Raw genomic sequence first — 25347 nt, forward strand, 5'->3', positions numbered from 1 at the left:
GTTTTGTACTTCTCCCTGTGACCTTCAGATGAAGGGTGGCATAAAAAATTCATAAATAATAAAATTATAATAATACATCAAAGACCATCATTACTCAGGTAAAATACAAGGAAAAGAGCAAATAGGTACACATGAATTCACTGCAGGGTACACAGCAGCCCTTCAAGAAACCACATAAGAGTCTTGGTGTTTTGATATATTTATTTGGGAGTGTGTACTATCAATGATCAAAAACCAGCTTCAACCACTACTATAATCAAAGTAACTGAGATACCCATACTTGGGATAATTAGAAAACCTCTGAAAAGTTCCTAGAAAAGTTAAGATACCCCATATGACACTGTAATTTCTAATTATTTCTACTTCTCTAGATGCTTTTTGGGAGGGAAACCCCCACCCCCCCAAAAAAATCAAATGCTTTTATAGCCATAGGGGCACTATCCTGTGCTCATCTCTCCCCCCCCCTTTGGGGGGAATGTTCAAACAAATGTTCAAGTGTAATCAGGAAGCTTTCTATATTCCCAAGTACAAAGCAATAAGAATATAACAGCTAAAGCAAAATAAAGGCAGTCAATTTCTACCACTGAAATAAAACAAAGGCAAAGAGGTGGCATGAATTCAGAAAAATATCCCTGTTGCTCAGGTGCACTGATGCTAAAGATGAGTAGACTTTTAAGAACCTCCTCCTGCCCAGCCAGCTGGGCTCTTGGTCCAACTGCAGTATTTCCCAAACCAACCAGTCACTGTTTAGCAGTATAGTCGTACCTCGGGTTAAGAAATTAATTCGTTCTGGAGGTCTGTTCTTAACCTGAAACTGTTCTTAACCTGAGGTACCACTTTAGCTAATGGGGCCTCCCGCTGCCACCGCAGCACAATTTCTGTTCTCATCCTGAAGCAAAGTTCTTAACCCAAGGTACTATTTCTGGGTTAGCGGTGTCTGTAACCTGAAACGTATGTAACCCAAGGTATCACTGTAACTTCACATTGGCTCAGAAGCACCCTTCTTTCCAAGAGTCATCAGCAGAAACATTGGCCTTCGGAAATCTGTTGGGATACAAAAAATTAAGTACTTTAGAGGAGTAGCCACATGCTACTGTAATAGAGTAAGAGCCAACATACATGATTAGCACTTATGTGCTGTATCTGTTGCTAAAGTACAGCAAGAATTTTAATGTTTGAATGCTCTGCTGTATTAAAAAACTCCAAGCACAAAGAAAACTAGCTTTCTCCCCAAATGTGCTCAGGACGTCTGTTTTCTACACAGCTGCAAGAAAAACAGGTGTTAATGTGTTTTACTGCATGTGCATGTGTTGGGAAGTTATAATGAAAGGATGGTTCCAGAAAACTGATAAGCAGCAAAATAGATGTAACACAACTTTCCCTACTACAATGTACAGTGGTGCCCCGCAAGACGAAAAACTCGCTAGACGAAAGAGTTTTCCATTTTGGAGTGCTTCGCAAAACGAATTTCCTATGGGCTTGCTTCGCAAGATGACAATGTCTTGCGAGTTCCTGCTGGGTTTTTTCCCCTTCCCCCCTTTTTTCTAAACGCTAAGCCGCTTATCAGCTGATCCAATCAGCAGATAAGCCGCTAATAGCGCTAATCCACTAATCCTTCAATGGGCTTGCTTCGCAAGACGAAAAAACCGCTAGACGAAGAGAATCACAGAATGGATTCTTTTCGTCTTGCGAGGCACCACTGTATACTGCTTCTCTTATATCCACCAAAGAGAAACATTAGGTATTGAGCAGTACTCTTATTTGTCAATTAAAAATGCAGTCTTTTCATAGGGGGTGATTTTTTTCTGGGCATGTTGCACAAACATGGAACCTTGATTGTCACATAGGAAATCCAAGGTGATACAGTGGTTACCATATCAGAGAGCTCTAGACTGAAATAAATGTCATCAAAGCAAAAGTACATTGGTTGGCTTTTAAAACATGCATGCTTCTCAACATCCCTGTAGCTACCCAAGAACCAGGATTCTTCCCTGTGCACTAGCATCAATTCTATACCAAACACAAGGCCAACCTCAAAATAGATGGTTTAAGCACCATATATTTCACATATACCAAGCAATCTTCCTTTACTACAGCCACTTACTGCTTGTTGAGGACAGAATTATGCAGACAGCACTTCACCCAATAAGTCAGTTCAGAATTAGCAAAAGTAATAGCAACTCGCGACTATAATGACTCCCTAATCTCTTGCTGCAAGCACCTGCCCTCACATCCACCTCCATGCTTATATTTGGCCTTTTTGAAAAAACAAAAGCATTTATTCAAAAGTTACAATACAGCTTTGTCCACTGCCATAATATCATAGAATGATCAATCCTCAATCCCACATCATGTCTGCCTTTTTACATTTCATGCTTGAAGCAAAGAAACTTAACACACTGCCCCTAAACCTGACCACTCAGAAGGAAGTTCCACTGAATTCTGATAGAGCTTCTGTGTTTTCCTCTAAAGTTGAAGGAAATTATCACAATTGGTCGACAAATTTTGGTTGGCCTTGGTGAGCCAAAAAAATTGTGGATGCCAGGATCATATAACCACAAATCAAGCATTGCCTCTGATTTTGCACTGTGTCCCTGAGATGTCATGAAGTTGGAAACAAACTTCCATCTTGAAAGTGGACAGCAGGCACAAGCTTGCTTTGCGCCTGTGCTTGCCAGATGCTCCAAGCACCTGGCCATGTAGCAACAACAAAAAAAGTTACAGTTTTCTTACCAATTTTTCAGCTGAGGAGGTAGGGATCATTCTGCCCCACACTGCATCTCCAGAACTAAGAGAATGCCTTTGGACTCTTGCCCAAGGGTGATGGGCGTTTGTTGTGGTGAGCAAAACTGTGGAGTCCTGACTCCAATGCAAATAATATTAGAAGCCAATATTGATATCCCAACCAAGCCAACAGCACAGATACCGTATTTTTCGCACCATTGGACGCACTTTTTTCCTCCTAAAAAGGAAGGGAAAATGTCTGTGCGTCTTATGGAGCGAATGTGTGGTCCCTGGAGCCAAATCGCTGTTGCCCTACGCTGCTGGGGTGCTCTTCGGGGATGGGGGGAGGAGCCACGGTGCTCTGCCGGCTGCCTCCGCTTTCCCCTGAAGCCCCGGCAACGTTTGCAAGCAGCGGGAAGGCTGTGCGTCTTTGCCCTGCGCTCCTGGGGTGCTCTTTGGGGGTGGGGGAGGAGCCACGCTGCTCCGCCTATAGCTTTTGCATTCCCCCTGAAGCTCCGACAAGGTTTGCAAGCAGAGGGAAGGCTGTGTGATCCTGGGGGGGAGGGGGGGAGGAGCTACACTGCTCTGCTTACAGCTTTTGCATTCCCCTGAAGCTCCGACAAGGTTTGCAAGCAGAGGGAAGGCTGTGCGTCTTTGCCCTGCGCTCCTGGGGTGCTTTTGGGGGGGGGAGCCACACTGCTCTGCCTATAGCGTTCGCATTCCCCGTGAAGCTCCGACAAGGTTTGCAAGCAGAGGGAAGGCTGTGTGATCCTGGGGTGGAGGGGGGTGGGGAGCAGCAAATTGCTTTCTCTCAGTGCCTCCTAATTCAACTGCAAAGGATTGCCTAACCGGATTCTGAGCTCCATTTGAAGTTTAAAAATACTAAGTTTGGGGATTTCTTCAGGTAGCAGTTTTGCAGAAATAGTCATAAATACATGCAAAGCATTTCCACAATTCAGTATTAGTGAGCTCAGCTAAAACCGAGCAGGCATCTGGCTCAGTAACAGTTTAAACTAAACAACTATAACCAAAATAAAAAAATTCCTTCCAGTAGCACCTTAAAGACCAACTAAGTTAGTTCTTGGTATGAGCTTTTGTGTGCATGCACACTTCTTCAGATACACTGCTCTGTATCTGAAGAAGTGTGCATGCACACGAAAGCTCATACCAAGAACTAACTTAGTTGGTCTTTAAGGTGCTACTGGAAGGAATTTTTTTATTTTGACTATGGCAGACCAACACGGCTACCTATCTGTAACTGCAACTATAACCAGACATCCTGTGTGTTTGTGTGTGGACCATGTTCCTAGCAGCTAATCTTTATTGCTGAAAAGAGGCACTAATTTTCCACTCCAAATCTATAATTCATTATACAAATTCTTACAAGTACAGTCCACCTATACCAAACCAAAAACATTGTGTTCTCTTGTTATTGAATGGGAGCTATTTATCTGCCCTCTTTTCCTCCTCTGTTCTTTGCTCAATCACTCCATTTCCCACTCTTTGAATCTTCCTTTCAAAACAACCAGGCCTGTTTTGAGAAAACTTCAGAGATTTAGGATCTGGAGCGCAATCATTGGATCTCTTTGCTGTTCCTCCATACTCCAAGCACTTCTCATTTGCACAGCCCTGGTTTCTCTCCCTGACTATTAATATTCTTGATTAATAACAGTAAAATGCTCAAATTTTAATTTTTGTGACTGCTGCCAATACTGACTTCCCAGTGATGATGAAAACAGCTACATTATAATGGAATGTCTGTCCTTTTTCCATTCTCTTCATTATATATTGTGGCTCGCTTTAAAGCAGCAAAGTGGACAGGAGCCACCCACTTTGCTGTTTTAAATAGTTTAGTACAACATTTGAGTTGGATTTTTTCTTCTTATTTTCCTGCTCTAAAAACTTGGTGCGTCTTTTGGTCAGGTGCGTCCTATGGAGCGAAAAATACGGTACTTCTTAATTCTCAGGGCACAAGCCCAGAACATCCTTTTTTTTACTTTGCACTTAAAGCTTTTAGCTCTTACCTCTTGGTTGGCTGTGCCAGCTTGCTCTTCAGGGAGGATGTTCCCCCAATAGACGTTCTACTTTTTGGAAGGGCGTGTTTTGCTCCTGTGGCCATACTATTGCTTCTAGCCACCAAACTGCCACCACCAGCAGAATTTGGATGCTGTGTGGAAGACTGTAGCTTTCGAACTCTGCCAACAGTACTGGCAAAACCAGCAGCTCTAACGGACTGCTGTGGTGTTATGGGACTACTGGCACAAGAACCTGCTTTCATTGGCTGTCGGACTATTAAGGGTGGCTTCCCAGCACCCGAGGAATAGCGGAGCTTACTTGGAGCCAGACCTTGAAGTAGGGTGGGAGAAAAGGCACAAGTGAGACCACAAAAAGATTTACAAAGTTTATATCCTGTCTTCTCAGGATTACAAAATTTAAAATAAAACACTAACGAAACAAAAAAAAAACCAGGACACCCCCTTCCCCCAAAAATAGCCATTAGAGTTCATTCGTGAAGACTTCCCATTGGAAGAGAATCTTCAATGCCATCCTAAAAGCAGACCACGAGGGAGTCAGATGCACCTCTCTTGGGAGGTAGTTCCACAGACTGAGTGACACAACAGAAAAGGCCCTGTTTTCATTCCTAATTATCAATGCAGCGACAGAAAGAAGTGCTTCAGAAGTGAAGTGGAATTCTCAAAAAATGCTTTATGGAAGAAGGCGATTGTTGAGATAACCTGTTCCAGGCTGTTTAGGACCCAAGCATGAATTGATCCTAGACACAAAATTGGTAGCCAAACAAGTTGGTAAAAATTAGGATGGCATGTTCCACCTCCTGGCTCTAGACAAAACCATAGCAGCTGTATTCTGGACAGCAGCTGTATTCTGCAGCTGCACATAGAGCACATTACAATAATCAAACCAGGAGATGACAATGCCATGAATGAACTTCGGTCCAACACCCTCGGAAAATGTACAACTAGTTTGCAGAGATGGATCCAAGAGCATCTCCAAGCTGTGAACCATCTACTTCTCAGAAAGTGTAACCCCATCCAGAACAGGCTGCATGTCTATTGCAAGATTATCATAACCCCCAACCCACCAGTACCTCTGTCTTATCAGTTTTTAAGATAAGTAACCAACATTCACAGAAAGAAAAGCTAACTTACCAGCCGATGGCTGATTGATTCTGGAGAGTCGACTACTGGGAACCTGCAGATCTGACTCCAAGCTGCGGCTGTTCTTTATAGACTCCAAGGAACGCCGACCTGTTCTGGCCAGGTTAGGCATGCTGTGCCTTAGCTCTTCTATAAAGGAAATGCAAAGACAATGAGAAATCCAACTGCTTTAATGTATTCACTTACACAACCACTGCAGGCACATGATCTTCTCAAACATGATTGGATTCAACAAGAGAATCGCATACCTTCATTCCCAGAATATTTCAGCCTTTCCGGAATGGAATTCTGCACTGCTCTCCGGGAGGTGTGAATCCGGGTGCCTGTTGCCCTGCCAAAGTCTGTGTTTGTGGATGGGGACTGGCACCGTGGTGAGTTCAGTGGGGATGGTGAGTATCTGTGGCTACTATGATAGGAAAAGGAACAGCCATCATCCTCATCCTCTAGACTGTATGTGTCAAAGTCTTGGTCACTGTAGGTGCCTTTGCGCAATGAATGCAAAGAAGCACTGGAACTACGACGGGAAACAGAGGCTGAGCTGGAGGCATAATCCTGGCGAAGACCTAAATTATGGGCAACAACAAAGGATACAGTTACTGCTCATTGTTTTTTCCCAGAGTTCTTGCCTGACATACCTTTGCTGAAGTTTCTACAATATGACCCACCACTGAACTACTAAACCAGACAGAAAGCAAAGACATAATACACTGCTTGTCACAATCACAGTGGTGCAATCAGAAATATTGTTCCAAACCCTAGAGATGGAAGATTCAGCATGATATATTCCCATCAGGTGCTCACATTTTATGCTACTTTTAAAACCTAGTTACAAACTGTACAAACAGTACTAGCACTGTGTACACAATGCTATATTTCTAGATTGGTGCCAGAACTCACCATGAATGCCTACCATGTTCTCTTATAATGGCAATGACACCCACCTGAGAGGTGCCAGAACTGTGTTGCTATGTATTCCGGCTGGGGGGAAAGCCCTGACTACACATAGAGTTTTACAGTGATGTGTGTGGTTATTTAAAATGAATCGCTTGAATTTTAAATTGCAGGAAGGTTAACAAGACATTTGTTGAAACAACAACAAAAAGCATTTACACACACACACTGCATCCATTATTTTGTTATGGATCTTTGCTTCCCCACTATTTGACTGGATTGTCTTCCAGTGGGATAATACTGTTAACAAGCAGCCACCCAGCCCATTTGCTCCTGTTTAAGTTCTCTTAATAGGATAATTCATGTTACTTTGTTTCCATTTTAAATCCCACCTAAGCAAAAACATCTTCAGACTAACACAACAGCTAACACAACAGCTCAACTGAAGATCCCAATATATAAGATGGACACATTTTTTCACCAAAAAACACTAATTTATGCCACGGCTTTTGATGCCTCTAACCTCATGTCTTCTGAGTAACTTCAGAACATTGAAATTGCAGTTGTGAAAGCTAGACACCCTGCAAAGCAGCTGCTTACAGGTCATGACACCCACATTCAGGGCATAACAAAATCCACGGAGATTTCAACGAGTTTTTTAGCTGTGAAGTGCATATATATATGAGAAACCAAATGCTCCATATGTGTTTTATACACTGCAGATAGTAAAAGACTTATTTAGTTTACAGAAGCTGGCGGAATTTTGCTGCACTTTTCACAAAGATACTGTTTCCAGACCAAGGCCCCAGGACTAGATATGCTATTCCAACCTGTTCTCCTGTTCAGCAAACACTAAGTTTGCTGTCAAACTTATTTTCTTCCCCCAAATCAGCCTGTACACCTGACCATCACCTAAACTGAAAAGGTGCTCTTGATCCAGAAGCAACTGCAATGAGTCTGAAAGGTTTTACATTCATCAGAGCAACAGTAGTCCTTACACATATACTGTTCACAACATTTACTAGTATCAATATAATTTATTCAGCAGGGCTACTCAATTACCCAATCTAAGTGGAGAATTTATGTTACTGTGTTACATATAATGCGAGAAAACAAAATTAAAATGTTACATATAGGGAGAAAACACAAAAGTAAAATGTTATTTAGCCTCTATTTGGGCAGTTTTTAAAAACCTCTTGTTGTAGGTGATACTGTCCTAATGTAGAGGAAAATAAATTGCTTTCACATACTTTCTTCCTGTAGACGGGCCATAACCAGCACATCTGTCAAGTCTTGCAGTTTGTATCCCATCGTGATAGAATCATCTGAGGTACTGAGTTCACTGTCAACGGAAGACTGAGAGCTCAATGCTGAATGCATGCCCACATAACCTTTCAGAAGTGGTGGAGGAGAGAGAAAAGTCAAAATGAGGACTAGAAAGTATTCTTTAAAACTCACTAGTAGTAGCATACTAGGTACACAGCCTTGTTTGAGTCTAGTAATGAGTACAGTGACACTTCCTTATAAAGCATTCATGTTTACCATTAAGATTAATTGGCAATTACTTCTGAGTAAGAGAACTTCCTTATGTAACTAAATTACAGAGAAGGCCCACAAGTACAGAGTTTGCATTTAACATAGTTTTCATCTAGGGACACGGGTGGTGCTGTGGTCTAAACCACCAAACTTCTTGGGCTTGCTGATCAGATGGTTGGTGGTTCGAATCCCCATGACAGGATGAGCTCCCATTGCTCTGTCCCAGCTCCTGCCAACCTAGCAGTTTGAAAGCATGCCAGTGTGAGTAGATAAATAGGTACTGCTGCAGCGGGAAGGTAAACAGTGTTTCCATGCACTCTGGCACTCGTCACGGTGTCCTATCACACTAGAAGCGGTTTAGTCATACTGGCCAGCTCCCACGGCCTGAAGCGAAATGAGCACCACACCCCATGGTCCCCTTTGACCGGACTTAACCATCCAGGGGTCATTTACCTTTACCTTTTTACCTATTATTATCATCCTGCCCTTCACTTTGGGAAGGTCATAATAATTTAATGGCCCAATGGCACATAGTATCTAAGCAGGGGAGTAGGGGGGCAGGGAATGGTCTAGGGCCCTTGAAAGAATTTTGGTGGAGCTACAGCTAGGCCTATGATGACCTAGTGACTCTCTTAACTGCCATCATTCTCCATTTCCCAAATAAGAAAAGAGGCACTGTAAGTCGAAGGGAGATGTCTTTTAGAATGAAATGTGTTCATACAATATTTGTAGACATGTTCTTTTTAAAATAAAAAGTACCCCTTCTTCTGGCTATGGCGAAAACAAATAAACCAAATCAGATCACCAAATCTTCATGCGTCAAAGCCTCCTAGATTGCAACAATCAAAACCTTTCTTGTCCTCTTGCTGGAGGTAGATTTAGGAGTCCTCCATATTATCCCTTCCTCCTCGATTCAGACACTGTGGATTTAGGCTGAGTCCTAAGTTTCATATAAGACACTTTCAGAGAGGGGAACACTTTTTGCCTGAAAACATCATAAATAATTGACTATTTAAAAAATTTAAAAGCCCAATACAAAAACTGGGCAAGAGAGAAGAACAGCCCCTTTTCTGTCCAAACCCACTGCGAGTCCCCACAAAGGTTTGCTTGTTTGTGGAGAAGGGCTGTCAAATATTTGCTTTGCATGCAGAGGGTCTTGAGTTCAAACCCTGGCATCTTCAGGTAGGACAGAGAAAGCCTCCTAGTCTCTGAAACCCTGGAAAGCCACTGTCAGTGTAGATAATATTGAGCTAGATGTACCACCTCAATATAAGGCAGCTTTCATTTATCATGTTTTTTTCTAACCCATCTTCTAGTTCATTTGTGACCTAAAAGGAAACAACCTACAGTCCAATATTTGTCAAGTTTCTTTGGTTGATTGCCCAAAGATATTCTTACTCATCACAGATAACCAGGTAAATGGCTACTAACCAAGCCCTAGGACACCATAAGGAAAATACAGGCTTACTCACAGACCAAGAACCTAAGCTAATTATATTACATGGTTCATATGTATTTAGGCAGGATGTGCATTCAAGTCTAACCTCAGCAATCTTAATTTCCTCAGACTCTTAGAATGATGACAGCTATGATCAGGTACAGTGGCACCTTGGTTTACAAACGCTTCGGGTTACAAATGTTTCAGGTTACAAACTCCGCTAACCCAGAAGTAGTTGCTCCGGGTTGCGAACTTTGCCCCAGGTTGAGAACGAAATTGTGCGGTGGTGGCATGGCGGCAGCTGGAGGCCCCATTAGCGAAAGAGCGCCTCGGGTTAAGAACAGTTTCGGGTTAAGAACGGACCTCCGGAACAAATTAAGTTTGTAACCCAAGGTACCACTGTATTCAGAGGCATGAATTTGTCTGTTGCTGAGTACCAACAGCAGGAAAGGGCTATTGCTATCATGCCTTGCTTGTGGGCTTTCCATAGGCATCGGATTGGCCTCTAGTTATGTGGTCTGGTTATGCTGTTGTCACCTGTGCATACTGGTCACACTACTCTTTGGAAAACACTTTGACCAATTGAAGTTTTTCCCAAGTCTAAGCAAAGAAACTCACGTGCCATTCCTATAAAGTCCTTTGACTTCAAATGTCAAGCTAATCCTCCCCCAATACAGAAGGAATTTTACACATGCAAGTTAAACAACAAGTCTTCATACAAACCATGAAGTGTCAAAGCAGCAGAGGGAAGTCCTGTAACAGAAGGCTTCATCAGGGCTTTATCTTAAAGACCAATCAAATGCCCCAGAAATGAAATGCTCAGTTGTGCTGGGAGGTGGACTTTTCTCTCAAGAAATAAAACTTTTTAAATTCCCCAGAATTAGCACAAACAAGCAAAGAGGTCTAATCAGCATTAGGCAAAGGCAAGAAAAAGAACTAGGCAATCACGTTAAGCCTGAAGATACCAAGCCAGTCTCACCTCTTCCTTCCCCACTCCCTCATGCATCTCCCACCTCCAGTCCTCTGAAACTGTCCCAAATGCCATGCCGTACCTGAGCTGCCACAAGTTAGTAGCGGTTTGTTAGTTGATTTGCAGTACCCGGGTATGTTTAGTGCATTGCTACAGGACCCTGTGTCTGTATTCAAGTTATGCACACTTGAAGATGCCAGTGGACCGCAATACATGGATTTCCACCTACTGGCTAAAGGAAAATACAAGAAAGCCATGTAACTTTACCAAGTTAAATAAAGATATGGGCAGAAGGAGTGACAGACTACATTTGCATGCATTACATGCCAGACACACTCACCCTGAACACAATACAAACAAATCATTTGATTACCAACAGTTTAAAGTGTCTGGAATATAGAAAAAAATTAAGACAGTTCTCAGTTCTGCATGCAGGGTTCTCTCCTTGGCTTAATACTGCATGCCTGCACATGTAAAGACAAACAATACAATTGCTTCTGCCTCAGCTTATAATGCCCTCCCCATATATACCTGAGACAGCATCAAAAATATCAGACAGAAGGAGAGTGCTTCATGCATTATACTGAAATACTAATAGTGCTTCCTCTTTCCATGCTTCCCAGATAATATATAGACAGGGTAGATGGGATAGCTCCCCTATGTGGGAAGACAAGATAATTTTGACCTCTACGTCATCCTGAAAGTGAGGATTTAAATGATTCACAAATATCGTTTTGTGCCAGTCCTGAGGAGCAAAGCTAGCCTCAGTCTAGTGTAATTAACATTTATGCTGGTAAAGTAGCTGGCCTACCCCAAGCAGGGGCAGGGAGCTTTGTTTCACATCACCCAATGTGGTACAGGATAATAATTTACAATATACATTGTGCATTCTAGAAATCAAACATCCAAGAGTAATCAGTGTGAATCAGCTATCCTGCTGATCCAGATACAGGCAGAGTAGTCCCATGAAGCAGCCATCTGTGGACTTACGGGAATGAGGGAAAATAATGTTGTCCTTCTCTTCTCAATGCTCTCTTAAAGCACTTTCATTTAAAGTGTATTAAGAAGTTTTGAATGACATGCTGCAAATAACAGCTATAAAAACCCTGCATGAATAGTCCACAGGTACTTGGCATACAGACATTTAAAATCAAAGACAGATTTCCCATCATTAGTTGCAACTAAGATCTAAAACAAGTTAATGTTGAGAGTTCAAAAAGGAGTGGTGTTATTAGTGCAGAGAACAATCAAGCCTTATTCTGAGCCATCTTGTCCTTGAAATCCCTCAACTCAGAATGGTACCTCATGATACAATGGACATTTAGATTCTTTGAAAGCTAACTGAATGCCTTCTAGAGAGATCAACTCAGCCATAAAATGGAAATGGGTAGAAGCCTGAACAATATAACACATTTCCAGGTGGTCTGAATATATTTCCAGGGTCTGAATACAGGCTTGTTTAATAGTTCAAGACAAAATGATTACAGTGTTCACCTTACGCATATTAAGAGCCATTTTGAAAATAGTAAGATTAATATTTGGCCACCCAGTAGCAGGCAATTATACTGTGTTTCTGCCTCCCTGAGCAGGCTGATAGATGCCAAGTGACAAAACTGGGCTTTGGAGGGATGTGTCTCTCTCCACTCTACCAGTTATCAGAGCCTTGTCAGTTTTCTGTTGCTGGCTGTATGTAGGCTAACAAAATCCTGGTGCCTTGGTGCAAGAGGAGATCTGTGGAAAACAGAAGTCTGAAGGGCTCATTTAAAAAAAGAGGATGGGAATTCTTTACTCCCCTATAACCAAGGCCTACAATGGAGCAAATGGGACTTTTATGACTTTTTTTCACAGTAAGCACAACCCTTCTGAAAGCATTTTTAAAACATATTGCTACCACAGCTAATACATATGGATGCAACTTTTATATTCAAGATCAAAGCTAGTAAAATTAGCAATTATAACATGGCTACCAACTTGACTTAATTGCTGAACAAGCAATCCTAAGAGTATTGCAGAGTACATACAAAACATATTTTCAGTATTTGAAGCAGAAATGCAATCAAGAGAAGGATTCTGCCAAGCAGATTGCCACTGCAACATACAATTATCTATGTAGAACACATCCTCTGAATCTTCTTGCTTCTCACTTGCCTCAGACCTCTATTTTCTGCATTATGAAGCAAATGATCAATGTTTGAACATTTTCACACACCAATGAACAAACTGAAATGTGTGAAAAGTGTTGAGATGCTTGTTAAAATACATGCAAATCTTCCAGAATAAGTAACTACAAATCTTTCAGATACTGATTCCGAGTAAAAGGACAGATTTTTATCTGCATTCTACCCCATCCCAAAAATATATATTTTAAAATAGCATCATTTAATCAAGAATGTAATTCTTTTAAACTTGTAACTTAAAAAAACTTTTGCACCTGCAGTTTTTATATTGACGTATTTATTATTACCGTATTTTTCGCACTATAGGATGCACTTTTTCCCCTCCAAAAATGAAGGGGAAATGTGTGTGCGTCCTATGGTGCGAATGCAGGCTCTCGCTCTCCAGGCTTCAGGAGAGCCCCACCGCCAGCCCCACAAGCTCGGGGGACAGCGGGAGAGGCGCAGCGCACCTTTGCCGCTGTCCCCCGACTTGGCTAGAAGGCTGGCGGGGGGAGAAGCCTGCTCCTCCCCATCGCCAGCCCCGCAAACTCGGGGGACAGCGGCAGGGGCGCAGCGCGCCTTTGCCGCTGTCCCCCGACTTGTCTAGAAGGCTGGTGGGGGGAGAAGCCTGCTCCTCCCCGTCGCCAGCCCCGCAAACTCGGGGGACAGCGGCAGGGGCGCGACGCGCCTTTGCCGCTGTCCCCCGACTTGGCTAGAAGGCTGGCGGGGGGAGAAGCCTGCTCCTCCCCGTCGCCAGCCCCGCAAACTCGGGGGACAGCGGCAGGGGCGCGGCGCGCCTTTGCCGCTGTCCCCCGACTTGGCTAGAAGGCTGGCGGGGAGAGAAGCCTGCTCCTCCCCGTCGCCAGCCCCGCAAACTCGGGGGACAGCGGCAGGGGCGCGGCGCGCCTTTGCCGCTGTCCCCCGACTTGGCTAGAAGGCTGGCGGGGGGAGAAGCCTGCTCCTCCCCGTCGCCAGCCCCGCAAACTCGGGGGACAGCGGCAGGGGCGCAGCGCGCCTTTGCCGCTGTCCCCCGACTTGTCTAGAAGGCTGGCGGGGGGAGAAGCCTGCTCCTCCCCGTCGCCAGCCCCGCAAACTCGGGGGACAGCGGCAGGGGCGCAGCGCGCCTTTGCCGCTGTCCCCCAACTTGGCTAGAAGGCTGGCGGGGGGAGAAGCCTGCTCCTCCCCGTCGCCAGCCCCACAAACTCGGGGGACAGCGGCAGGGGCGCGGCGCGCCTTTGCCGCTGTCCCCCGACTTGGCTAGAAGGCTGGCCGGGGGAGAAGCCTGCTCCTCCCCGTCGCCAGCCCCGCAAACTCGGGGGACAGTCCCCCGACTTGTCTAGAAGGATCCATCCCGCTCGCTGCCTTGGCTTGATCCATAGCTGCACGCAACCCCTCGGGCAGGGAGAGGTTGTGTGCAGCCTGTACGCTGCTCTTTGGGGCTGCGGGGGGGTAAAAAGATTTTTTTTCTTGAATTCCCCCCTAAAAACTGGGTGCGCCCTATGGTCCGGTGCGCCCTATGGTGCGAAAAATACGGTATTTTGTTCCATGATGCCTACAAGTTTTAGCAGAAAGTTGGCATATAAAGTTTATACTTCTCATAAGGAGGCTAATCATCCATCTACTATTACTTGCTATGAATGATAGGAAATTGAAGTCTTCAATATTATTATATGGTGTGTAGACAGTTAACACGAAATCTAATGGACTAAAAGAATTTACTTTTGAGTAGGCATGGACAGAATTAGAATCCACAGGAGTTTCATTTTTCAGAGCTCTCTAAAAAACCACTCACCTGTTTGTGAATAAGAATTATGAGGTTTGCATGATGATTTTAAGTATAGATCATAAAGCCTTACTTTTGTTTACTACAATATTGATGGCTTTAACATTAACGATTGTTAGCAGTCCTGGGCTAACTGAGTCAGATATGATAATAAGTATAAATTTTGCATATTATTCCCCTACGTTGAAAAAAATAAACAAAGATTAATTGGGGTACAGGAGCTTTCAGCTCCATCCACAGCACTGGTCACATCTAGAACAGTTATTATAACAGACATGTATACTTTTAAACAACTCATACATCACACAGTGATTATGTTATGATTAATTATCTTTATTCTGAAAAAACTGTTTGAAGCAAATACAGTATCAAAAATTCAAGAAAATGTTTATTTATGGTTAAAAGTGATTCTCTATTTGACATGAAGTTACCAAAGCTGTTTACTTAGTATTATCATCCACTGATGAAGCCACCTCAGCCCAAGTATCATGTACACCACCTTGCCTCTGGCAAGCTTAGAAAGATTATCTCCATGGCACCCTGCCCAGCCATTAGTGCTAATGCAATGTGGTTTAAGCTCTGGCAAGAAAATGCTAAAGAGCAAAACAAGAGATCAAGGTACCAAAGCTCTTTGAACTAAATTCAATTGCAAAATTCCAAATACTACCTATGGAAGGAGCAGAATTGTCCAATCAAATTTAACTTTGCAGGTGCTTTGAGAACCTTCATGGTTTATCTGCTTGGTAATTCTTGTGACAACCAAGGCCTCAATCCTACACTCACCTTCCAGGGAATAAGTCATATTGAACTCAATTGCACTTTATTTTGGGTAGACATGGACAAGATCACACTAATAATAATTTTGACCCTTCTGGTTTTTTTCTCAGCAGCCATACAACACAAAATATTAAAACACCCTTTCCAACACATTCAGCTCACCTACCTTGGTCAAGTCTGCTAATTAGGGTACGGCAGGCTGCCTCCGTCTCAGGACTAGGATTGTCTAACACATGCCTACACCACTTCAGGGGAGACTCCTTTTCATCTGCTGGTATTTTTCTTGAAGACACATATAGCCTTAAGCAGAAGGAGAAAGTTTAACATGCTGATTCAGTAAATAATTATATCAGTTTGTCCACCTTTACAGCCAGGGTAAGCTGCTGAAATAAGCAACATGAACTATATACAGTATGCATGCCCACCCCAAATAGATAACTACATTTATTACACTGCAAATAGGGAGTCAGTGTGCTTTCAAGGTCAGTTAGTAATTTCTGTATTTTATTTTTTCTAATGATACTTGGTGAATTAGGTGGTTCTGGTGGAGCCCAACAAGCAATGGTGCTACAGCAAAAGAAGCTACCTAGCAGCAGCTTTTACTAACTTGAACTGCTTGTGGTTAGAGCAGATAATTTTTACCGAATACATTTTTAGTAAAGTAAAGAGACCCCTTTTAATTGTTTTAAAAGAGAGTTCCAAACTGGGAAGATTTTGAGTTACTCATTCATACAGCTTAAGAGAAAAAAACTGACACTACATCAAGAAAGATGGGAAAATAAAGTGTTGGGAATTTACAAATTTCATTGTTTAACTTCAAAACAAGACTGGTTCTTTAGCCAAAGAAAGGAAAAAATCATGGTTAACTACAAGGGAAAAGTCCTAGCGCAAAACAAAGACAAGCCCCTACTTTAAGAGCTGAGGAAGTCTTCCATTTTATTCCAAATAGAAAAAAAATACTAATATTTTTCTTACATTTTATGAGATCTTGTTCTGAAGCAGAGTACTACAGTATAAACACATAATGCACTTTTATTTCTGTATTCCAATCCATTTTCTATCAAAAAGCTATATTATGTTAGGATATCCACAACAAGATATGGGTACACCACAGAAAGCAGGTATGCCACAGTGCTTTAAGTAATTTCTAGATACCAGCTTCAAGTGCAGAAATGCAGAAATGATGCCTCTACCTCCGTTTCTCATTGGTAAGTCTGCCACACTTCACTCACAAAGGCTTGTTAGTGAAAAACAGAATGAACAATTAAGATGGAACTTCCTAGCACTTATCTTTAAAACAGGCATTTATTGGAATGCAGCAGGTGTGACATTCCTTCAGAGAATTAGCAAGACCCATGGCTATATGAAATATAAGTCCTGCCACAAATTATTAGGTAACTATCTATGATATTGACATATGAGCAATAACTACAACCAGTATCATGACTCACTTCCTGAGAAGTAGTCACATACAGCTTTAGATAAATGAAGTTCTCTATTCTCACAAAAATTCAAGGTGTATACAACTAACATTCAATTCCCACATACCTTTCCACAAAAATTATAAATGCACAAGCCTTCACAGCAAGCATATTCCAGCCAGGAAAAAAATGACTATACATAATTTCTTTCTAATGAATAGCTGGATTCATGCAAAAAAAAATAAATAAATGAGGTTGATATTTTAATTGTTGTATGTTGTATATTTCTATTTTTGTAAGCTGCTTTGAGACCTAGATGGTGAAAAGCAGGATACAGATTTTTAAAGTAAGTAAATAACTGTCAAAAGCAGTAGTGGCTCAGGGCCACTCCACACGTTTTATTATGTCTATATATAATTTATGTACCAAACACGTGTTGTATGAGGAACAAGAACTGGCAATAACACCCCACCACATTCGGCAAAATCAAATGTGAGTAGTAGTGGGAATGCATCCTACACTACAGAGGCAAACAATATATTCCAGCTCAGTTTATGGCTGTCTCTTGAACTGATCAGGGCAGGGCCCAAAATAAACAACCACCCGCCTCACTCACAACTACAATGTGAGGAGTGATGCACCTGTAATGCATCGTTTTACACTGCTGTGTTAACTAATAGCTCTAGGGGCCAGTAGCAGTTACACTTTCTGTGGACTTTTTTGGGCTGCTTCCCTTAGAACCTGTCCACTTCCAGAGTATGGGTGGATAGTGACTGCCCAAATGTCCATTTTTTTCTTTGACTTTACATTTAGGAAAAGTTGCTGACAAAACCAAGGAGTCCTGGTTTAATTCCTCTGAACACAGATGAAGGCCTCATTTCTTTTATCTCAATTCAAAACAACAAAACAAAATAGAAACTGCTCCAGACATTTTGTCCAGTTCCCTCCTCCCTTGATAGGCATAATTTTGAGTGACTTACCAGGTGTCCTCTTCATCATCAGCATTCTCAAGTTCTAACAGCTCCACTTCATCCAGAGTTGTCTCATTAAAGAGGTGTTCTACTTCCGCATCCCCTTCGCTCTTTCTCAGTGCTGGCTCAATACCTGTGATGAAGTCTTCTACTAGCACTGTGCTGCCACCATTCCAACTAGACAAGTCATTGGTATTAGCATCACTGTTCTGCATTTCTGTATTGCTCACAAACTTTGGGTTAGGAGGCTGTTCCCCACAACCACTGGTACAGTTGTTCTGTTCTGTGGCCTCTACATCCTTTTGCAAGATGTCATCAGTCTCCTCTGCTTCTGAACTCATTTTACTTAGTGCAGAGTGTAAGTCTGCCACTATCTGCAATTCCTGTTTATCCATCAGAGTGTTGATGCTATTATTCATTTCCATCCCATTGAGCCTGGAATTGCAATTATCCATTCTAGCGCCAGCTTGGCTCAGCAGTTTTGCCTCTGGCACACTTTGAAGGCTTCTAGTTCTCAACTGCTCATTCTGGAGCTCAAGTCTCCTCACAAGTTCTTGCAATTTCCGCACCTCTTCCAGCTCAGGGCCCACTTGATCATCCACTGGTTCAGTAACGGGACCCATCACAGAGTTCTCTGCTGAGCCCCGGCTGAGTTCAGTTCCAAGACTATGGTCTGGCTGAATTATAGCGGCACTCCCAGGGACAACCATCTTCATGGAACCCCTGAGGAGATTTGCTAGAGAAAGATACTATAGAGGATACCTGTTAAAAAAATAAAGTAAACATACCAGTTCTTTTAACAATTGAATGTCTTCAGGGTAATGGTGCAAAGCCAAGCCTTAATAAAATTTGAAAGCATTTATCCGCAAGGGTAGTGCATGTTACTTATAATGGACATGTTGACATGAACTAAATTTGCCCAGCAGCAACCATAATCACTACCATGGGAAAGGCAACTCATTGTTGTTCATGGTGTAAGCAGATATCCATAATGAACACATACAAAATAAGTAGAGTGCTCTATAATCTTCCCAACTTCACATGGAGCTGCCAAGGCAAATGTGGTTTCAGGAAGACAGCTTTAGATCTGTGAGGTCAATTTGGAAAGGACATGACCAACTCAAACTTGCAAAATTCTTTTGAGCTAGCAAAAAAGAACCACATACAACAGTTACCTAAGTCTGTGCCAAATGATAGATTCGGAGACAAACTACCATGGAATTGATATTTCAAGTATAACTTGAACTACTGCCAGCCAGCATTAAATTTCAAGTGTTTAGGATTTTTGTAACCCAGCTTTTTCAATGGGGAGAAAAAAGACTGAATGATATGGAAAGTCTTGTTAAATATCTGAAACACTGATATTAGAGGGAAGTTTCTATATTGTGAAGCTGCGTTACCATGTTCAGTAGATTAATTCTGCAATTAACTGACAGCTTGGTTACATACATTGTGCATGCACAAACATAGGAAAATTACTTATTGAAGGCAAGAAACAAAGCAAGCCAGTAGCTAATATCGGATCATGAAAATGCAGGAGAGGAAATTGCTTCTTTCCCAATTGTTTACATTGGAACAGTAAACCATAAACTTATTTCTGCAGGTTTTGGTAACAAGTGATCATACAGTGAAAGAGAATGAAGGACACCAGCAGTTTACTTAAAACTAGATGCATGGCACTGCCCATAAGTGACTTTTTACTATACTTTCCCCACTCCAGCAATTTGGCCTGACAAAAGCCAGTGAACTTGGGCTTCTGTTTACATAGTATGTATGTTTTAGAAAAACAATTATACACACATGCACCTTTTTTGGCTCAGTACTTTACTTCAAACTGAGTGGTTATGTTGACACATGGAAGGGTGTGTACAGAACCACCTTTGTCAATTAACTTTAAAGTGCACGAGACACACATAAAAGTACAGAGTGATGCCAATAAGTATGCACTAAGTCTTTCATTTAAGTCATACCCAATTACAGATGAGCACAAAAAAAGGAAGCAATGAAAAAACTCAAGGTGACAGCTCAAGACTCTCTGGGCTCTATTATTAATGTGGTACATGGGACTTATTAGTAAGGGTGTTATAGAAACCTATCAAGTCTTAAAGTGAACAGGTTTCTCTGCTCACATTTACAACTCTTGGGAAGCAAAACAGATGTCAAAGCCTCTAAAGCAGGGGTCAGCAAACTTTTTCAGCAGGGGGCCGGTCCACTGTCCCTCAGACCTTGTGGGAGGCCAGACTATATTTTGAAGGGAAAAAATGAACAAATTCCTATGCCCCACAAATAACCCAGAGATGCACTTTAATTTAAAAAGACACATTCTACTTATGTAAAAACATGCAGATTCCTGGATCATCCACAAGCCAGATTTAGAAGGCAATTGGGCCGAATTTGGCCCCCGGGCCTTAGTTTGCCTACCCATGCCTTAAAGGAACCATCATATAAAAACTGTGTAATTTCCAATTAAATACTTTATCTGTAGGGGAGAAATATCTGCCCCAATTCTGAGCCTAAAACACCCTCTCATAAAATTGAATTTACTATAAAGCCAGCTAACTGGCCTATAATTTTCTGAATTCCTCCCGAATCCCTTTTTTAAAAATAATATTATACTAATCACTTTCCAGTCCTCAGGTATGGAAGCTGATCTTGGGGACATACTACACATATTTGATGGAATATCAGCAATTTCACATTTGAGTTCTTTAAGAAGTCTGAGGTGGATGAAATCTGAACTCAAGTCAGTTTTTGTTTTGTCAATAAGACCTAGAATTTTGTCTCTTGTATCCACCATTTGCTTCAGTTCCTCAATTTTTTCCTGTGAAACTTAGTTCAGATATAGGGATCTGCCCTACATCTTCTACAATCCACAGTGAAGGCAGGTGGAAATAATTCATTCAGCTTCTGTGCAATCTCTTTGTTTAGCATACTTGCGACTCCAAGTGCCTCTCCAGTCAGCTTGCTTTTAATCTTTGTGTATTCTGCAATGAGCATTTCAAATTCTTTTTTATCATCCCTTGTCATCTGCTTGTGTTTCTTTTCCCAAAGCTTGTGTTCATTTTTATTGTCTTCTATGGACAGTTCCATTTTCTAAAGAAAGCCTTTTTACCCGTAATATATTCCTTGATTTTGCTCTTTAACCACACTGGAATCCTCTTGGCTTCAGTCCTACCTTCCCTAATCTGCAGTATATATTCTTCTCATGTTTCTATTACTGTGGTTTTGAATAACTCCCACGCATTCTGGGAAGACCTGACTTTCTTTATTTTCTCATTCAAATCATCTTTCCCTCTTATGTTTGTGTCCAGTCTTAGACCAGAAATGAGCCTACTGTATATCATACAAAACTGAAGGAAAGCCACATGTAGTGATGTTACGTTTTCTTTTTTTAAAAAGAGTTCTGTTAAAGTATAATTATCAATGTTTCCCAGCCACTATTTTTAGCCCTATTTCAAGCAGGCTGCTGCAATTAAGCAGAAAGTGGCAACCATTATCTCTAAACTACCCATGAGATCAACTGAAGCTCCAAGCATCCATCTCCCTCTCTCTCTTTTTTCCAGGAGAACAGTCAAGTTGTTACCAGCGTAAGTGTCAGAGCAAAGCAGAGCAAAAGCATCACCCTGGTTGGGATAGATGATCTTACAGACTGACAGAGGCGTTGCATGAAGCCCTGAGGAGTGAAAGATACACACAACCAGGAAAAGAAAGAACAAATCAATTGCCAGAAGAAGCAGGATCTGGGTCAAACAACAGAAGCACTTAATGTCTAAGGAGGGCCTCTCCATTTGTGAATGGAGGCTGGTGCCCCCTGCCCTAAAAATGGGGTTCCTTTCTAAGAGAACAGGAGGGGCAGATAGATGAACAAAAACATAATCTCCCTTTCTCCAAGCCCTTAAAAAAAGAAAGGTGTGACTCTCCTCAGGAGAAAGAATTGGGGCAAAAAAGCTGTGGGGGGGGGGAGTTTCCCCCTTTTCCCATAACGCCATGAAGGCAGCCACCACCAGAAGAGACAGATAGATGGGTGCCTTCCCCCTCCAGTTTTTTCAATAACATTATTTATTATTATTATTATCATCATCATCATCATTTCATTTCATTTATTTAAAGGATGACCGGGAAGGGTGGGTGGGGAGAGCAGCAGTTGCTGAGCAGGCAGGGAAGGTTTTGTATTAACAGCAGCAGCAGCAACAACAACAACACCACACACAATATGCACATCCTTCACACACGGAAATTTAACCAAAGATGAAGAGGAGAGAGAGGGGGAGGGAGGGAACCTGCTATGGGACTTAAACACTCCTCCCCACACATTTCCTCAGGCAATTGAGTCAGGTCTCCCCCCGCCCCTTCCATACCTGCTCCTCACCGGAGAAGACCCTCCGATACCTGCTCCTCACCGGATCCTCCGCTCAAGGGAGGGGGGGGGGGTCCGAGGGGATCGTCCTCTCAAGGGAGATGTGGTAGGTGGGAGGGGAGGGACGGAGGGCAGGAGGGATGGAGGAGGCGCCGGGGACCCGAACTGAGCCACGAAGGATGCAGGAAAGAGAGCGAGGAGGCAGAGACGAGAGAGCGAGAGAGGCCCGGCTCCGCTGCCCGTCGCTTCAGGGGAAATGAAGGCGGGGGGGGGGTTCTGCCGACCAACCGTTGCCAGACCCTTATCATCGCCGCCGCCTCCTCCTCCACCACCCGCCACATCCCCGAGGGCGCGCTCATTACCTGCCACACACACACACCACGCGCGCCTCTTCTCTCTCCTTCCAGCGGCGACCGTTTGCCGCCGCTGCTACTGCTTTATGTTTTTTTCTTTCTTTTTTTTCCTCTCGTTTCGTCCTCTGGTGGCTGATTGGCTACGTTCGCAGCCTCATTTGCATATCGGCGGCACGGCCGGCCGAGCGAAAGCGAATCAGGAGGGAGGGAAGCGGAGTTAGGGGCGGGATGGAAGCGTTTTGTGTGTGTGAGAGAGAGATAGAGACAAGGGACAGCGCTCAGAGAAAGTCCCGCCCACCTCCGGCTTTTTGAAGCCTCCTGACGCCGCGCGTGTCCTAAAGGTGTATATCTTCTTTTACGCCTGCGCGTTGATAGCTGCAAGGAGATATAGGGGCAAAAAAAGGTGGCTTAGTTGAGGCAAGGCAAGGAGTTTGCTTTGCTGGGCGGGAGGTGCTAGGTAGATTGTGACTGATGCGTTAGAGGTGAACGCGGGGTCGGAGGACGACGACGGGGACCTGCCCTGCCAATATCGGTGTGCCCTCGCAGCCTCATGGCACATTTAATTATTTTATTATTACTACTGTTTATTGCGATGAGAGGAAGCAGAGCAGAGCAAACCCTGATGGCCACGGAGCAAAATAGGTGTTGAAAAGCAAACTTTTTGGAGTTTCTGGTCCATAGTCTCTCCTCCTGCTTTTGGCGCTAATACATCTCTTTGCCAAGTTTGCAAGGGAGCCAAGGTACCGCTCTGTATCCCACAATGCTCAAAGTGGCACTATATTAGGGATGCTCTGAGAAATTTAAATGGTGGCTGGATCCAGCCTTCTTGTTTCCCATGGCAGGCGTCAGCAGTTTGCTCTACCAGGACACTTGTCGCTACCATGGACATAGCCAGGATTTTTGTTGCGGGGGCGCAGGACTTGGTTTGGGGGGGCAGAACCAACATGATTGTTCAGTTAAGTATTTCTATTGTTTTATTTGATGGGGGGGCAGCTGTGCCCATGGTAACTAACCAAGGATGCCAGGTGAGGGCTCAAAGAGACCCATCTGAAATCTTGTGAAGTGATACTGGCAATACTGAGCTAGATGCAGTTCTGCCTGTGCTAACTGTTTTCATTATTCCAAAGTCTTACTCCGTTTGCCATCAAGATGCATGCCACTTGAATCGGTTGCTCTTTTGCGTGACATAGCAGGGTGGGTTGGAAAGGAGAAGACTCCCAGATGAGCTAGTCTGCACTGAAAAAGAGGGGACACAATCTCTCCCTAAAAGAGCACATAGAATCATTGAGTTGGAAGATACCCCAAGGGTAATCTAGTCCAACACCCCCCCCCCTGCAATGCAGGCATCTCAACTAAAGTATGCCTGACAGATGACCATTCCCCCTTTGCTTAAATACCTATAAGGAAAGAGAGCATGGGCACAGCCAGTTTGGGGGGGCAGGACTTTCGTTAGGGGGGTAGAACCAATGTGATTGGTCAGTTAGTTAAGTATTTCTATTGTTTTACTTGATGGGGGCAGCTGCCCCCTTGCCCCCCAAGCTACATCCATGAAAGAGAGTCCACTACCTCCCGAGGGAGACCGTTCCACTGTCTAAACAGCTGTTACTATCAGAAAGCCCTTAAGATATTTGAAGATGGCTCAGTATAAAGCAGTATAATATTGACTCAGTATAAGACAGTTTCCTGTGTTCCTATGCTGGCCAGCCTCGAGTGCCAGCTTTAAAAGGGGTTAAGGCAAAATCCTGGAGAATAAAGTTATCAGTGGTTACTAGCCATGACAGATATATGATACTTCTAAGTTGCTGGAGGTCACAAGCAGGAGAGGGCTACTGCAGCTGTTTTCCCTCCTACCATTAGGGTCCAGACCAGGATTTTCATACCAGGAAGCTGACCATCCTTGCAATCTATTCATAAGTAGACTAAAAGTATCGTAGTTAATAGGTTAAGCTGTCTAGTTTTAATTCCACAGTGCTCTGATTTATTGCATACTGTATTCTATTTTGCCCCTTTGCTTGCTTTCCCCCTACTTTTTAAGAGACCAGCACATCCTTCTGAGATCTGGGAAGAGACTTGAGGTGTGGGGGCTGCTGCCTTTACTCAATTTATAAGAGAACCATCTGGGAAAAACAGGATGTGTTGGTCTCAATCCCTGGGTTTTCAGATGTTTGGAAGAATGCAAGCTGCTTTGATCTCCAAGTGGGATAAAACAGCTGGAAACTCCCCATGCCTGCCCCCAAGCAGTTTGTGTGTAGGTTGAATCAAAGTGTACAGGGTGAACTCCTCAGCAATTTGTTAAATTAATTGATTTGGTGCATCCCCAGTTTCCCCCCTTTGGTTCTGGGGCTGTAGGCGACCAAAAGAAAAAGTGGGTGGCAACATCTACCAGAGTATGATTCAACTGACAGTACTGCAGGGCTGTTGTGTTGCGGCTGGGCAAGTAAGCCCCAGCCAGTTTAGCCAGTGGTCAGGCATGTTGCAGGTTGTAGTCTAAAACATCTGGAGGGCACCATCTTGGCTCTTCCTAGTCTAGATTTACTGGCAGTAGAAACTGCAGGAGGGTAGAGAGCTGTTGCACTCGTGTACTGCTTGTGGGCTTTTCAAAGGTATCTGGTGTTGACTGCTGTGAGAACAGGTTGCTAGACTAGATGGGTCTTTGGTCTGATCCAGCAGGCTTTGTGTTATTATGCTCTGCAGGGTTCCAGGCATGAGTCTCTCCCAGCCCTGCTTAGAGATGCCAGGGACTAAACCTGGGACTTCTTGCATGCAGGCCAGGTGCTCTACCACTGAACTATGC

General features: G+C 43.3%; 1 protein-coding gene across 6 annotated transcripts; it reads right to left on the bottom strand.

Annotated features, from left to right (window-relative positions):
- Positions 1-187: 187 nt before the first annotated feature.
- LOC309523611 (SLAIN motif-containing protein-like) lies at positions 188-22642 on the bottom strand. 6 transcript variants are annotated; one of them, XM_082207569.1, is made up of 10 exons: positions 22563-22635; positions 21466-21516; positions 17853-18605; positions 15618-15751; positions 10818-10967; positions 8042-8182; positions 6149-6463; positions 5892-6029; positions 4749-5070; positions 188-1044 (listed from the first exon to the last, which is right to left on the bottom strand). In XM_082207569.1, exons 3-10 carry the CDS (start codon positions 18557-18559, stop codon positions 990-992), a joined length of 1962 nt encoding a protein of 653 aa, XP_082063695.1. In that variant the 5' UTR covers positions 18560-18605; positions 21466-21516; positions 22563-22635; the 3' UTR covers positions 188-989. The 6 variants fall into 6 exon arrangements, with proteins under 6 accessions (XP_082063695.1, XP_082063697.1, XP_082063698.1 ...); XM_082207571.1 differs by lacking the exon at positions 22563-22635 and adding an exon at positions 22202-22535; XM_082207572.1 differs by lacking the exon at positions 21466-21516 and having other exon boundaries at positions 22563-22642.
- Between the last annotated feature and the right edge of the window lie 2705 nt (positions 22643-25347).

This window comes from Podarcis vaucheri (genome assembly GCF_965113315.1).
Source record: "Podarcis vaucheri genome assembly, chromosome: Z".
In the NCBI taxonomy this organism is placed as follows: domain Eukaryota; kingdom Metazoa; phylum Chordata; class Lepidosauria; order Squamata; family Lacertidae; genus Podarcis; species Podarcis vaucheri.